The sequence below is a fragment of the Hydra vulgaris genome, chromosome 10 (assembly GCF_038396675.1).
Source record: "Hydra vulgaris chromosome 10, alternate assembly HydraT2T_AEP".
In the NCBI taxonomy this organism is placed as follows: Eukaryota; Metazoa; Cnidaria; class Hydrozoa; order Anthoathecata; family Hydridae; genus Hydra; species Hydra vulgaris.
Window position 1 is genome coordinate 36,661,766 of NC_088929.1, and position 14,057 is coordinate 36,675,822.

The 14,057-nt window shown below is 28.2% G+C and overlaps 1 protein-coding gene and 1 long non-coding RNA gene across 3 annotated transcripts in view; one reads left to right on the forward strand and one right to left on the reverse strand.

The window, feature by feature from the left end:
* The window catches only part of LOC136085937 (uncharacterized), a 34,424-nt gene extending 24,135 nt beyond the window's left edge, over positions 1–10,289 (forward strand). For both annotated transcript variants that reach the window (XM_065807916.1, XM_065807915.1), the window contains exon 2: positions 5,311–10,289. In XM_065807916.1, the coding sequence (XP_065663988.1) occupies positions 6,811–9,420 (2,610 nt within the window). In that variant the 5' untranslated portion in view covers positions 5,311–6,810 and the 3' untranslated portion in view covers positions 9,421–10,289. The remainder of the gene's footprint in view (positions 1–5,310) is intronic.
* Positions 496–2,128, reverse strand: LOC136086582 (uncharacterized). Its single transcript, XR_010641445.1, has 3 exons — positions 1,086–2,128; positions 767–906; positions 496–681 (listed from the first exon to the last, which is right to left on the reverse strand). It is a non-coding gene; the product is annotated as an uncharacterized LOC136086582 (long non-coding RNA).
* Positions 10,290–14,057: the final 3,768 nt, after the last annotated feature.

Below are 14,057 nucleotides of genomic sequence, written 5' to 3' on the forward strand. Positions count from 1 at the left end.
AAAGATTCCACGACTTCTAAATATTTTCTCCACACTGTTACAGAAAAAGGTTTTCATGTTAATGGAAAAAGCTGAAGACGTGTGATACTATATGAACACCTATTAGGTGTTGCTGTAAAAATGCGTTGATGTAAAAAAAAGGTGTTCATGGTACATTATCACCTAATAGATGCTGCGGTTAAAAGATTTTTATGCAAATAAAGGTGTTCATGTAATAACGCGTTTGTGACGCAAATATATAAATATTGAAGAGTGAACATGATCTTCTTAAACCTTTCTGTTTACTCATGATTGGCATGTTTTTAATAAGATTTTAAAAAACCTAAAGTTTTTTGAAAGGACTGTTCCAAAGGCTCACATATAATTTAAAAATCAACTTTTTAATATAAATTTTATATTATAGACACATTAAAACTATAATTATACAAGTAAATGTTATGATATAACAAATATTACAAGCTAAAAACACTTTAACTATTTGGAATAAAATTGTGATACAAATTTTTATTGTTTTGTATTTTGTAATTTTAAAAATTTATGCGATTGGTAATTACTTGTTTGTGCTGCTTACGACTTTACCCGTTTTTTTACTATTAAACACATTATCGAGCTGACTAAGAAACTTGAAATAAATTGTTAAAACAAATAAGTATCCACTTTTCACGCATGATGAACGATTCTCTAAAAATAAACAAACATTTTTAAATATAATTTAATTTCATCAAAAAGAAAAAAAGAAAAAAAAAACTATATTAAGTAAAGTTACTTTTCCATTTCTTGAAATTATGCTGCCATATGATATCTCAATAAAACGGCTCTTTCTCTCAATTTGTATTAGTCGGAAGTTCAATCTTTCGTGGCTTTCCGCTTAGCATATATCCATAAATAAACTAAGTTGTAGGGGAACTATGATAGAAAAGATATAAAATAAAAAAATTAGATGTAAAAAACTTTGTTCCAATTTTGATAAAGCATGTAATATTTTTATTAATATAAAGTATAGATGCAAATAATAAAAATTAGTTTTTAAGAAAAAAAATAAACAGTAAAAATTAATATCAATAGCAAACATCCTCTTGTCTAACATTAAGTCAACTTCTCTTTATCTTTTAGATACTGTTTAACTGTCATAATCCGCTCGATCTGATTTTTCTGGTTCAATCTGGAGTCATTTTTTCACATCACCATCTCCATTTATGTTTTTTACAAATGTTAATAATAACACCATCGTTCAAATTGAAGGAAAAATTGTCTACTAATACTTTTGTTAATTTGTTTCATTACGTATGGTAATAACGCCCAAATTTATCAATCCTCAAAATTGACTTTATCAAACCAACCAGGTTTGGTTCTATTAAATCAAGAAATTTTTGAAACTTGTTTTAACCATGAGTCTTTTAAATAAATGAATAACTTAAAAACTGCGTGTAGTGGCAAAATTTCTCCTAAATCATATCCACAAAACATCTTAGAGGGGAATTATTTTTTTAGGGTACTTCATTTCGCATGTCATAACAAATTTTTTATGTCAAGGGTCATCACACAAATTGATTTCATCATTGTTCCAAATGTTACAAGGAGGAAATCCTTCAAGTTCATGTTTAATGTTTTCAAAATGAAATTTTAATTCTTCTTTGTTTATAGCTGCAGTTAGAAAAACTGCACTTTTTTTAATGTTTGATGCAACTTTATGTGTTAACTATGAACGCTTTATAAGATTTAATACCAATCATCGCCATTTGTATTATTTGAAAAAATGGTACTGTATACTGTATGATTTTGGAATTTTAAATAAGCAGGAACTAACATTTTTACATCAAGTTTATCTAATGGAAATACTCAATTACACATAACCATTATTCTAGTAGAAAATAAATGCTCCTCATCATATGTGAATATGGTTGGTGTACCAATGCACTCTATAATTTACACTTTATGCTTTGAATTCATTTTATTATGGATGCTACTTCTTGGTATATTAAATCTTTCTGAAGTTTGACGATCAGGGTTTCCTTAATGAATTGCTTCCATACACTCTTTTAAAAGAATGGTCTAAGAAAAAGTATAGAATATACAATTTCCAATATTATGTTTGTTATATTTACAAGTCATTATACTTATGGCCATTATAAAAAAGTAAATATAAGTAACACAAACTCTGCAATTTGTACTTGTGAAAATAAATAAGCAGTTTATTAACTTACTTCTAAATTCAATAAACTATAATATTTAGTTGGCAGTCACATAATTATTACATTAACCAATTATTGAACACTAATTAACTTATCTTTAGAGTTCAGAAAAATATGAGTTTCATAAATTTGCAAAAACAACAACAACAACAACAAAACAATTCAGCTTCAGAATAAATAATCTCTATTATTATAAAATAAGTTTTTCAAATAATAATTTTTAAAAAAAACCATCAACGTAGAATAAATAATGACTAAGCCAATTTGAAATGAGTATTAACTCATTATGCTCATTAATAATAATTATATTATTATTAATGAGAATAAATAATACTATAATTTGCGTGGTCAATGTTACCCCAAAAGATCATAAACCTTTGGACGCAAAAATTTCAATAACTCTGTTAATATCAGGAACTCCTGATGAATAGACATTAAAGCAAATCCATTCTATTTTCTGACTTAGTACTCCTTGTGTGAGTTTTTATTCTTCAAAGTGTAGATATTGACCTTTCACTCTCATAAGTTGTGATTGGTATTGTAGCAGGTATACAAAAAGCCTCTAAAATGTTTGAAAACCATCTTATATTCATAAACTTTTATGTATCTGAAATAGTAGATGGTAGTTCTGTCTTTTCTTATCAAAACTCCTCCATAACTCTAATTCAGCATTAAATAATGAGAAATGTGATAGATTAGATTTATGAAAGTTCAAAAAAATGAGGAACTTTTCTTTCCATGGACAAAATCTAAAATATTGGTTTGTTAAACTAGCAGGAATAGCACATAGACCATGCTCTCAACATCAGACCTGTTTTTTAGTTCATTAAGAAAAAGATTAACAAGAGGCAATGTAATAGAAGCTTTAAAATAATCAAATATAATATCACATATTTGATTATCTCTTTGCTTCTGAAGACCACATGATCTAGGTTTTTTTTCCATCGAATAACAACATAATGCTTAATACTTATTTAAAAAGCATCATTTGGCATTTTATCAATTTTAATGGCTAATAAAGACCTATATAAACAAACTCATAAGTGTATACAAATGTATATATATATATATATATATATATATATATATATGTATATATATATATATATATATATATATATATATATATATATATATATATATATATATATATATATATATATATGTGTGTATATATATATATATATATATATATATATATATATATATATATATATATATATATATATATATATATATATATATATATATATATATATATATATATATATATATATATATATATATATATATATAAACACATAGTGGCGTAGGAAGGTTTTTAAAAGTTTGAAATAACCAACTTTTAAACAAAAAGAGTATTCCCATTTTTTTAACGTTCATATGTTTAACGAAAAGATTCTTCACAACAAAAATTCCATGTATGTATGTATATAAAATGGTTACAAAATGACTACTTCATGTTTGATAATGCAGTTGTGTTATTTTTTTTAAATCAGATTAATTTGCCTTGATTAACCAAGACTACACAAAAATTATGTTGTAAAGAGGTAATACCTAGGAAACAACCAAATATTATTGAAATATATTATTAAACATAAATGTAAGTTACAGTTTAGTGTTGCGTATGGGAAAAAGGGCAAGATGGCTTATCATATGAAAACTCTCCAAAAAAAATAAAAATGGGAGAAAACGAAACTGTATTTACATATTGTATTTTAAAACACAAACTAGTTTTTTTAAAAATTATTAACGCAATTTTAAACGCTTAAGTTTACTTTTTGCCCTTAAAAAAAATACCTCGGTTTCGGTTATTCATAATGGATGCTGTCCTTTTGGTCTAACTTTTTAAGAAATGTTTTTTTGCGAACTGTGTTTACTTTAGTTAGAGTAGTTGGTAGTTTTTTAAATTTTATAAAACTGGAGGCAGAAATCCCATAATAAGTCATCTTGCCCAAGTTACATGACCAGACGACATATTTATGAACTTTTTATTTTAAATTTCATTTTTAACTTTTTTACTTCCAAATTGAAAATTCATGCCGGCAATGAATCATTTTGATAACATAAACATACTTACAAAGTATTATTGCTTCATGAGTGATAGCTTTGCAATACTTAGGCCTTTAAAACATTCGCCATCTTGCCCTGACTTTCCCTATAAATTTTTTTATATTACTTTTTTGGCTTAATAATAGAAAATATGCATGTGCATCTTACTCGTCTATCGTCCAACAACTTATTTTGTTGTACATTGAGTTATCATTTTAATTCTTTTTCTTTCATCACCTTTAACAATAATAATTCGAATTCTTCACAAAATATTTTATTTTATAAGAATGTCAGCATCATCTGAGAGATTTGCGTGTTTAGTAAATTCAGGAAGATCATTTTTTATCTTGTAATTTCAAAACTTTACTCGTGTAAAACAAAGAAAGCAGTAAATAAATTTCCAAATACATTCAAAGCGCAACGCGCCTTAACTAATGATTTTTTCTTTAGATGTGATTTTTTTAACTTCCTTTTGATGTTCGCCAGTTAACTGTGTATATGCTAAATGTGCAAGAGAGATCATGCATCAAATTAATTAATAAATTATCAAATACAAGTAAAAGTTATAATCTTAAATTAAGATTAAAAATTCCTGCTCTTTTTGTAATAGTTTAGAATTTATTTAAGAAAAATACAAAAAGTCACATATTTTTATGTTGTTACCCAATAAAAATACTTCTAAAAAAGCATTAAAAAAAAATTTTTTTCAGAATTTTTTAGAAAAAATACCTTTTACATAAACACTTTTACTAAATAGATTTTGCTATGTAAAAATGTAAAAGTTTAACAACTTTTTATTACTTACGCCACTTCTTGTATTACTTTTTGTAATGCAAGAGGTGACGTAAAGTTTAACACCAAAGTTAATCTTGATCTACACCACTTGATCTTGTCTTTTATTTTCATGTGTTAATTTATTAATTTATATATATGGCTATTCATTAACAAATTTTTCACAAATTGTTTTCTTTTTTTAACGGTCTATGTTTTTTCATCAAATTTAAAATGTTTCCCTATTTTAGTCAATAGTTTATGAATATATGTTTCATGTTTTTTGTGATTGCAGAAAATGGAGAGTAAGCATACAGCTACAGACGATAACTTCAATCTGCTTGGTAATTTCTATAAAAAACTTACTGCTGCTGGATTAAAAAGTTCGTTTCACGGGAATATTTTTCAATTAGGCCTTTTAACTCTTTCTGCAGTTAGGGCAAAAAATGCAGCAAAACAATTTTACTTAATAGCAGAAGCGAAAGAGTTCGAAAAGTTTGACGATCTGGTTATTGACTTTGGAGATCACATTACTCTATTGCAAGCAAAACATTCGGAAAAAACAGACTATTTTATAAAAAATGATTTTTTAACTGAAAAAGGTGATGCTAGCTTAGCTAAATATTATGATTCGTGGTCAGCCATACGTAAGCTGCCATTTTTAAAGCTTCCAAATGGAAAACGTAAGGATACTAAGTTTATATTCTTTTCCAATAAAAAGCTCAAAGAAATGGATAAGTATATTGAAGATATACAGATTGAATTTGACGAGTTTGCATTTTCCTCTTCGTTTGCTACTTCAAACTTTAAATTTAAACGCGGGAAAAAAAGAGATGATTTTATCGAGGCAATAAAAAAACATTCAAAAATTACAAGAAAAGAAAATCCTGAAGAAAAAAAAAAAACTTTTTTAATGGCACTAAAAAACACAAGGCCCTAAATAACAATACAGACATAGAAGAATTTTTGGATCAATTTATAATTAAAACTAATCAGCCAAATGTTGATCAGTTGTTTGAAATTGTCAAGCATGAAATAGGTAGTCAGGTTAACATTGGAGTTGAAGAAACATATACCAGAGTCATACAGTTTATGCTTGATTGGTTTAAAGATATGAATACTTGTGTCTTAACTCACAAAAATTTTGACGATTTGATTATTTTACAAAATGCAGACATGAGTCGCTTCTTCTTTAATCATCTCACCAAAAAATTTGAAGAAGAATTTAATGTTCATTTGTCAGATTTTCAAGGATTTACAAATAAAAAATTACTAGATTTTTTAACAGCTCCAAATCCACTTGAACAAAGTGTTCAGATAATTGTAGGCAGCAATGCAAGACCAATAGTTTATATAACAATTAAAGAATTGAAAAATTTAAAGCAGGATGAATGGATTTATATTGACTATGATGATAAGATACGTGATATTGAAGTAATATTTCAAAGTAGTGTGGTAAAGTTTGTAGTCATAAACACTCAAAATATTGATGTATTTACTCAACAACAAGTCCAAAATTTTGGTAATATTTTTAAAAACATTGGATCTATGAAAGTCATTATCCTAACAAAAAAAAAACTTGATATTTCAGAATATTTATCAAAAACGAAGTTTCAAGAAAATTTACTTGAACTACCGTCAGATAAACAAATTCAAATCTTATATAACAAACATGAAAATAAATATATAACCCTAGCAGGAAAAGAATATAGAATAAAAGATATTATTAATCAAAGGCTAGGTAGTATTTACGAAATAATGAAGAACATTCAATATTTTCCACAAATAACTGAACATGCACATGATTATCAAGTTCCTGCTAGAAAACGAAATGAGTTACGGCAAAGGATATTACGATTTGTCTATTATTATGAGAAAAAAAGTTCCCTATTATATTATAAAAGGTGTAAACTACAACCATCTTTTAAAAGAACTAAAAGATTTGTTTAAAGAAAATTTGGAAAAATTTGCAGAAGTTGAAAATATTGAAACTGATTTTGAAAAATGGAAAGAATCAGATTTTATTTTATTAAAACATGACAACTTGTTTTCCGAACTTGAGTTTCGCAATCTTAATTTAAACGATGATAATTGTAATAAAGTATATATTTTAACAGCTGAACCTTCAAATTTTAATAAAACAAATTATCTCTTATTAAAGTCTGTTGACACTTTTTCAACGGAAAAATTAAAAGTAGCTAAAAATCCAAACAAGGTTTATCTACCTTTTGCACAAGGTGTAGACTATTCAAGTCGTGGGTTACAAAAAAATTTTATAAAAAAAATAAGTACTGGTAGTCAATTATCAATTTTGTTGGCACCTGCAGGTTACGGAAAAACTTCATTCTGTAAAAACATGATAGATGAGCATATAAAATCTGAGAATATTTCAAACCCAGTTTGGGTTGTTTACATACCATTACCTCTTCTAGAGTTCGATAATCAGAATCAGCCTATATTTGAGCCGTTTTTGAATATACATCACAGATGGGAAAACGAAGCATTTCAAGCAGATATGCATATAAAAGGAATGGTTTTGCTCATTTTGGACAGTTTTGATGAAGTAAAAGATGCTAGAACAATTACAATGATAAATAATTTTTTTCAACTAAAATTTAATGAATCCCAAATTTCGTGTTTAGTTACTTCCAGACCATATGCTACAAATAAATTTTTGTTACCATTCGAAAGATTAGCAATCTATAAATTAACAAAGTATACTAAGAATCAACAGAAAGAGTATATTACGAAATACATTACAGCTGTTTTAAAAAGATTTGAACCATCAGAAAAAGCAATAGGCGCTTTTGTTGAAAAAGTTAAATGTTTTTCAACAAAAAGACTCAATAAAAATTCTTTAAAAACTCTTGGTATTCCGTTAGAAAGTTTCCTCTTTTGTGAATTACTGCAACCACATATTTTAAATTATATTGTCAAAAATAATAACCATGTGCCAGAGAAGTGCGAAATCAATTTTGAACATCTTGAGATAAGCAATACTGCTTACCTTTATCAAGAATTTATAAGATCTAAATCAATCTTGTTTTTAGAAAAACACGTAGGTGTTAAGCATGATAAAATTTACGAAAAAAGCATGGCATTCAACTTAATGGGAACATATAATCATATTATGGAGTTGTATGCACTTAAGCAATCATTTAATATTAGAGAGGATATCACCAAATATACAAAAACCATTAATTTTGAAATACAGGCTTTTAAAACGCTTGAAGATACAGGTTTTTTAAAAGTTTCTGATGACAAAGATGGTATAAAATTATGCTTTAATCACGAAACTTATCAAGAATTTTATTCAGCACTTGCAATAATAAGAGGACTTCTAAGTGAAAAAGGTCATTTATTCGATTTAGTTAAAAGGTTAGTCATTGAAAACTGTTATAACCCAAAATTTCAATTTATTTTTTCAATAGTTGCTCAGTTTAGTTTTGTGGGGGGCCCAATGATTCCAGGATACAGTAAAGAAACTAATTTGTTGTCATACTGGGATGCATTTGGAGAAAAGTGTGATGTAATTGGTGCAGGGGCTGTAAGAGTATTTAGTCATTTTATTGATGAGTTTATAGAAGAAAAACTTAAACAAAACAAAACTTTTGAAAAACAAGTTAAAAAACAATTTCAAAGACAATTTGAACAATTTCTCCGTAGCATAGAAAAAAAACATTGGGTAAAGTATATTAAGTATGTATTTAACGGTAATCAGTCACAAAACCAATTAAATATTAATAAAGACGATGATGATGGAAATGAGTTACCTATTATAAACTACATAAATGCTGATTCGGTTGTCAAAGAAAATATCAATCAAAAATTTAACTCAATTTCTCAAGAGTTTAGATATAAAAAGCAAAACAACTTATTAGTTAAAGATGACATAGATTTGTTGGAAAAAAAAGCTAAGAAGCATGCTGGTGAATATGATTATTGGGCACTAAATGAAGGAATTGAAGCAATAGGTTATACCGGCAAGCTGTTTAGCAAACCATTAGCAGATTTTTTAATAAAAAGAGCAAAACGTTGGAAGAATAATAGAAATGCTGCAGTGTTTGCATTAAGAGAAATATACAAAAGTTTATCGGATGAAGATGATATTGCCAAGAAAAACTGCTTTTATGTCATGCAAACAATAAACTTATCAGTTGAATACAATAATGCAACGCAAAGTTTGTTGCAACAGGTTAACCAAGAGTTTATTTGTTATTTAATCATGGATTTGAGCTCAGAATGGAAAACTTTAATCAACAATAAATCTATTAAAGAAAATCCCTTGATAAAATATAATAAACTTCAAACAATAAAAAGTATACTATTTGTTGCTGAAAAACTACAGCATGCGGTAACTGTTAGAGACAACCATTTGTTCCTTGTTAAGGAAGGAGAAAATTGAAATTAATTTTGGAAAAGGATATCTAAACAAATGTTTTGCTAATGAAGTATTTAAGTTTATTAAAAAAATAAGTTCTTTTGAAGAATATTCGCCGAGTTGTTGGATTGACTCTTTTGTTTTAAATAAGTTTGACGAAAATTTAGTGAGCTTCAAACGAAATATTGAAAACTTAAACTTAAACAATAATAAAGAGTTTGAAAATTTACTTAATAAACAAGGTCAATACAAATCGTATACATGCACGCTATACGCTCACCTTTTTGTCAATAAACTGTTAAATAAACACCATGTAGAATGTCTTATTAGACTTTGGGAAAACTCTAACAGTTTGCCTTCAAAAAATTGGGTAGAAAAAGCGGGAATTATAACTATTGGCTATACAGGGCAATATTTTAATATGAAGTTAGCAACTTATTTGTGTGACGTAAAAGGAAATTATAATATTGATCAAGCAAAGGAGGTACTAGAACATATTTTTAATACCCTTACTTTTGATAAGATAGATCATAGTAAAGCATATCACGAAGCAGTTGAAACTTATAACTACTGTGTAGAAAAAAAACTTTTTAAAGAATTAAAACCAATACAGCAATCTTTTGGCAAAAGAAAATTAACGGACAAGTGAAAAAAGTTTATATATAATACTGAAATCTCACTTATTAATTGCTAAATATTTTTATGGAACTTTCAAAATTCAAATGCGACATAAATACTAATTTCATTAAAAAAGTAGCAAATGCTTAATTACGTTGCTGAGATGTAAAAAATTAAAACATTTTGCTTTCGGTTTTCGTAGAACATACAAACGTTTTTTTAATATTATTATTTTTTTTAATCTTATTTAAAATATAAATGTATATTCAGTTTCATGGGTTGTTGTTTTTTCTCTTTATAACATTTTTCTAAAATAGAGACGGCTTGCAATTAAACGGCTATCGCCATATACTACTGTGATCAAAAAGTAAGGTGAATTTTTAATTTAAACTTCCCGCCTTATTTGAATCGTCCAATCTTTTTTATTTTTAAGTTGGTAGGAATGTCATTAACATTTGCGCCAAATTACATGTCAAACTCATAATTATATTTTTTTGTTTACGCTTGTTTTTGAAGTACCAAAAGTGCATTCGGCGATTTTTACGATGTCTAATTTTGTTGAGCAAAGAAGTGCTATTAAATTTTGTTTGCGGAATGATATTTCTGCTGCTGAAACGTATCGAATGTTGCAAAAGGCCTTCGGTGAAGAGACTATGTCTTAAAACATGTTTACAAGTGGTACAAAGACTTCAAAGAAGGCCGAGAACGTGTTGATGACTTGGAACGCTCCGGACGACCATCGACTTCGATTGATGATCGCCACATCAACAAAATCAAAGAATTGGTGCTTGCAAATCGTCGGTTAACCATTCGAGACCTTGTTGACATGGTTGAAATATCATTTGGGTCGGTGCAAGCGATTTTGAAGGATCATTTGGGCCTCAGAAGACTCAAATCACGTTTGGTGCCGAAATTTCTCAATTTCTTTGAAAAAGAGCGTCGCGTTAAAACGTGTGAAGCAATGTTTTCTGACTATCAAGACGTCTACAAACAAGTTATTACTGGCGATGAGACTTGGGTCTACGCATACGACCCTGATACAACCGACCAATCGAGTGAATACCGTGAAAAAGGCGAGCCGAGACCGAAGCAACCACGTCAAAGTCGCTCAAAAATCAAGGTCATGATAAATGTTTTCTTTGATTATTGTGGTGTCGTGCACTACGAATTCCTTCCAACTGGCCAAACTGTCAACAAGGAATATTATTTAAGCGTTATGCGACGTTTGCGTGAAGCTATTCGCAAAAAGAGACCGGAATTATGGGCCAATAACTCTTGGATTTTGCACCACGATAATGCGCCTTTGCACACAGCACTGGTTCTTTGTGAGTTTTTCGCCAAAAACTCTACCCATGTTGCTCCACAACCACCGTATTCGCCCGACTTAGCACCGTGTGACTTCTGGCTGTTCCCAAAGCTCAAGAGACCACTCCGGGTAAATCGTTTTGAGTCCATTGAAGAGATCCAACGTGAATCGGCACGCGCATTGAAGGCTATCCCTACCGAGGACTTTTCGGCATGCTTCGAAGACTGGAAAAAACGTTGGCAAAAATGCATTGGGGTCGGGGGGGGGATTATTTTGAGGGGGACGATACAAGTTTGGAAGAATAAATAAAGATTTTTCATTTTATAAAAAAATTCACCTTACTTTTTGATCACAGTAGTATTAGACATTAATAAAAAAATTGTCATAAATAAATTATATTAAAAATGGCCAAATGCTGCACCAAAACCTACATTCAAATAATTTAGCAAAAAACTCAAGCAAATTTCATCTTTTCATTTTCTAATAGACAAAAACTAAAATAAAACTGTTTTATAGTTCAGATTGGATTTCAATAAAAAAGTTTTAAGTGAAAGTCACTATGAAGATAAATATATAATTAAAGGTGATAAATGCTTGGTGGGAATCGGTTGTTCCTTCCAGTGATATTTAAGTTAGCGTTAAGTAAATTAGAAGTAAAAATAATTGATTTCGTTAATGTGAATGAAAACCGAAATTGAGAATTATTCGAAGAATGAAAACTGAAATAGAATTGAATTTCAACATCTGAAACGAAAATAAAAGTTAAAGTATTTATTATGAACGAAAATTATTGAATTCAAAAGTAAATTTTATGACAATTTATTTACACTTCCTTTACTGTTGTTGCACATGTCTGACCACCAATAGTCACGTGCTCTTTGGCTTGTTTGCCATGCTTTTATAACAAAAGATTAAATGTATCGTTGACGTAAGAGTCAAACAATTACGTCAACCGATATAACCGATATAAGGAATCGAATTGTTAAAAATATAAGAACTTAACTGATATTAATTTTAAGAGAACTGATTTAAAACTGAAATAGTGATAGTTTTATAAGTAAAATTAAAATTAGAAAGTAAATCAACGCCACAAGAACTGAACTGAAACTGAAATTGGAATTATATTTCGAGCTTAAATATTACTGGTTCCTTCCATGTAATTTTATGACCTTTTGCAACAAAAAAAAAATTATCTTTACCAATTTTAAAAATCTCTCTTAGTCCTCCTAAAAAGAGAATATTTCAAGAAGATCAGCTAAAAATATAAAAAAAAAAATTACAAAATTACAATTTACATGTATAGTTGTTATTTACATGTGTTGTTGTTACTTACACGTGTTGTTGTTATTTACACGTGTTGTTGTTATTTACATGTGTAATTGTCATTTACATGTGTAGTTATAATTACAATTTACAAGTGAACATAACTTGAATGAAGCAGTGGCACCACTAGAGTTTCAATTTTAACAAATTGAAAAAGGTGTTGTATTTTATAATATTTAATAACAGATTTATTTAGACTTTATTAAGTCTATATTAGAATAAACAACAGTTGATGTAAACCTAAATGTGCGTTTGCAATTCAATGGGACACCACTTGGTTTTTTTCAAGGAAACATTTCTCGTGATTGTTTTATGAAGGTATATAAAATGTATTTACAAAAAGCAGCATAAAACCAGAGAGGAAAATATGTTGAAAATAAGTCATATTTTTCTGGCAAAATGGCAAAAAATCATTAAAATTGCTGACAACTTTAAAAACTTATAAGTCCTGGGTAATAAGTGCTGGGTGACGTTCCACTGATGTTTATGCTTTCTTATTATTAGCTAAAATCTTCTGAAGTTATTTTATTAATTACCCACAGAATCGTGGAAAGAAGATTTATTTAATTTATGATAGTTTAGCATTCAGTCAAAAACTTTTAAAAAAACTTATTAAATGAAAAAAAAACTGTTTATCCGGATTTTAAATAACATAATGAAAACATTAATATTGATTCTCCATCAGTATATGTTAGTTGGAATGATTTTTTAATGATTTACCATAACAATAATGGATTAAAAGGTATTCTTAGCAAAGCTTCTAAATTTACTTTGAAGTATTACGTCCTGAAAATAATTTAAAAATTTGATTCTTACATTAGCACTAATAGAAGAAACTACATTTGCAGCTTCAAAAAGCTATTGTCTCAATTGAAAAATATTTCTATATTTTTAACACTTGGTGTACTATTGCTAATTATAACCAAAGATTTCCACCTAAATTATTGGCAATGCTATTGTGTTAGGAGACAAGAAAACTATATTTTACCAAGCTAATTCTAATTGGGTTGACCAGTGGTCGTCTTCAACTGAATTCACTCTCATAACTTAAACTGCATCACCATTTGTACTCACCTTACGCGCTTAAGAAGTGCGTGTTAAGGAACTTCTGAATGATGGATGCTCGTTTACAAAGTGACTCATCTGAAAGACGTTTGAATCCTGAATAGTTGCAGCTTGTTTACAAAGTGACCCGTTTGAGTGAAGTTTCTCGCAATACATGCAAATGAATGAGCGAAGATTTTTTGTAAGTTTAAGATAAATTTTTAATTCAGAAAGAATTTTGTCATGTCGTTCTTTAATTAAAGAGCGTATAAACTTTTGGACAGAAAACCACCAGATATTTATTCTTCTTTGACAATACTTGAAGAACTATTTTAATATAGTTATTTTGCAATAACTATATTAGGCTACG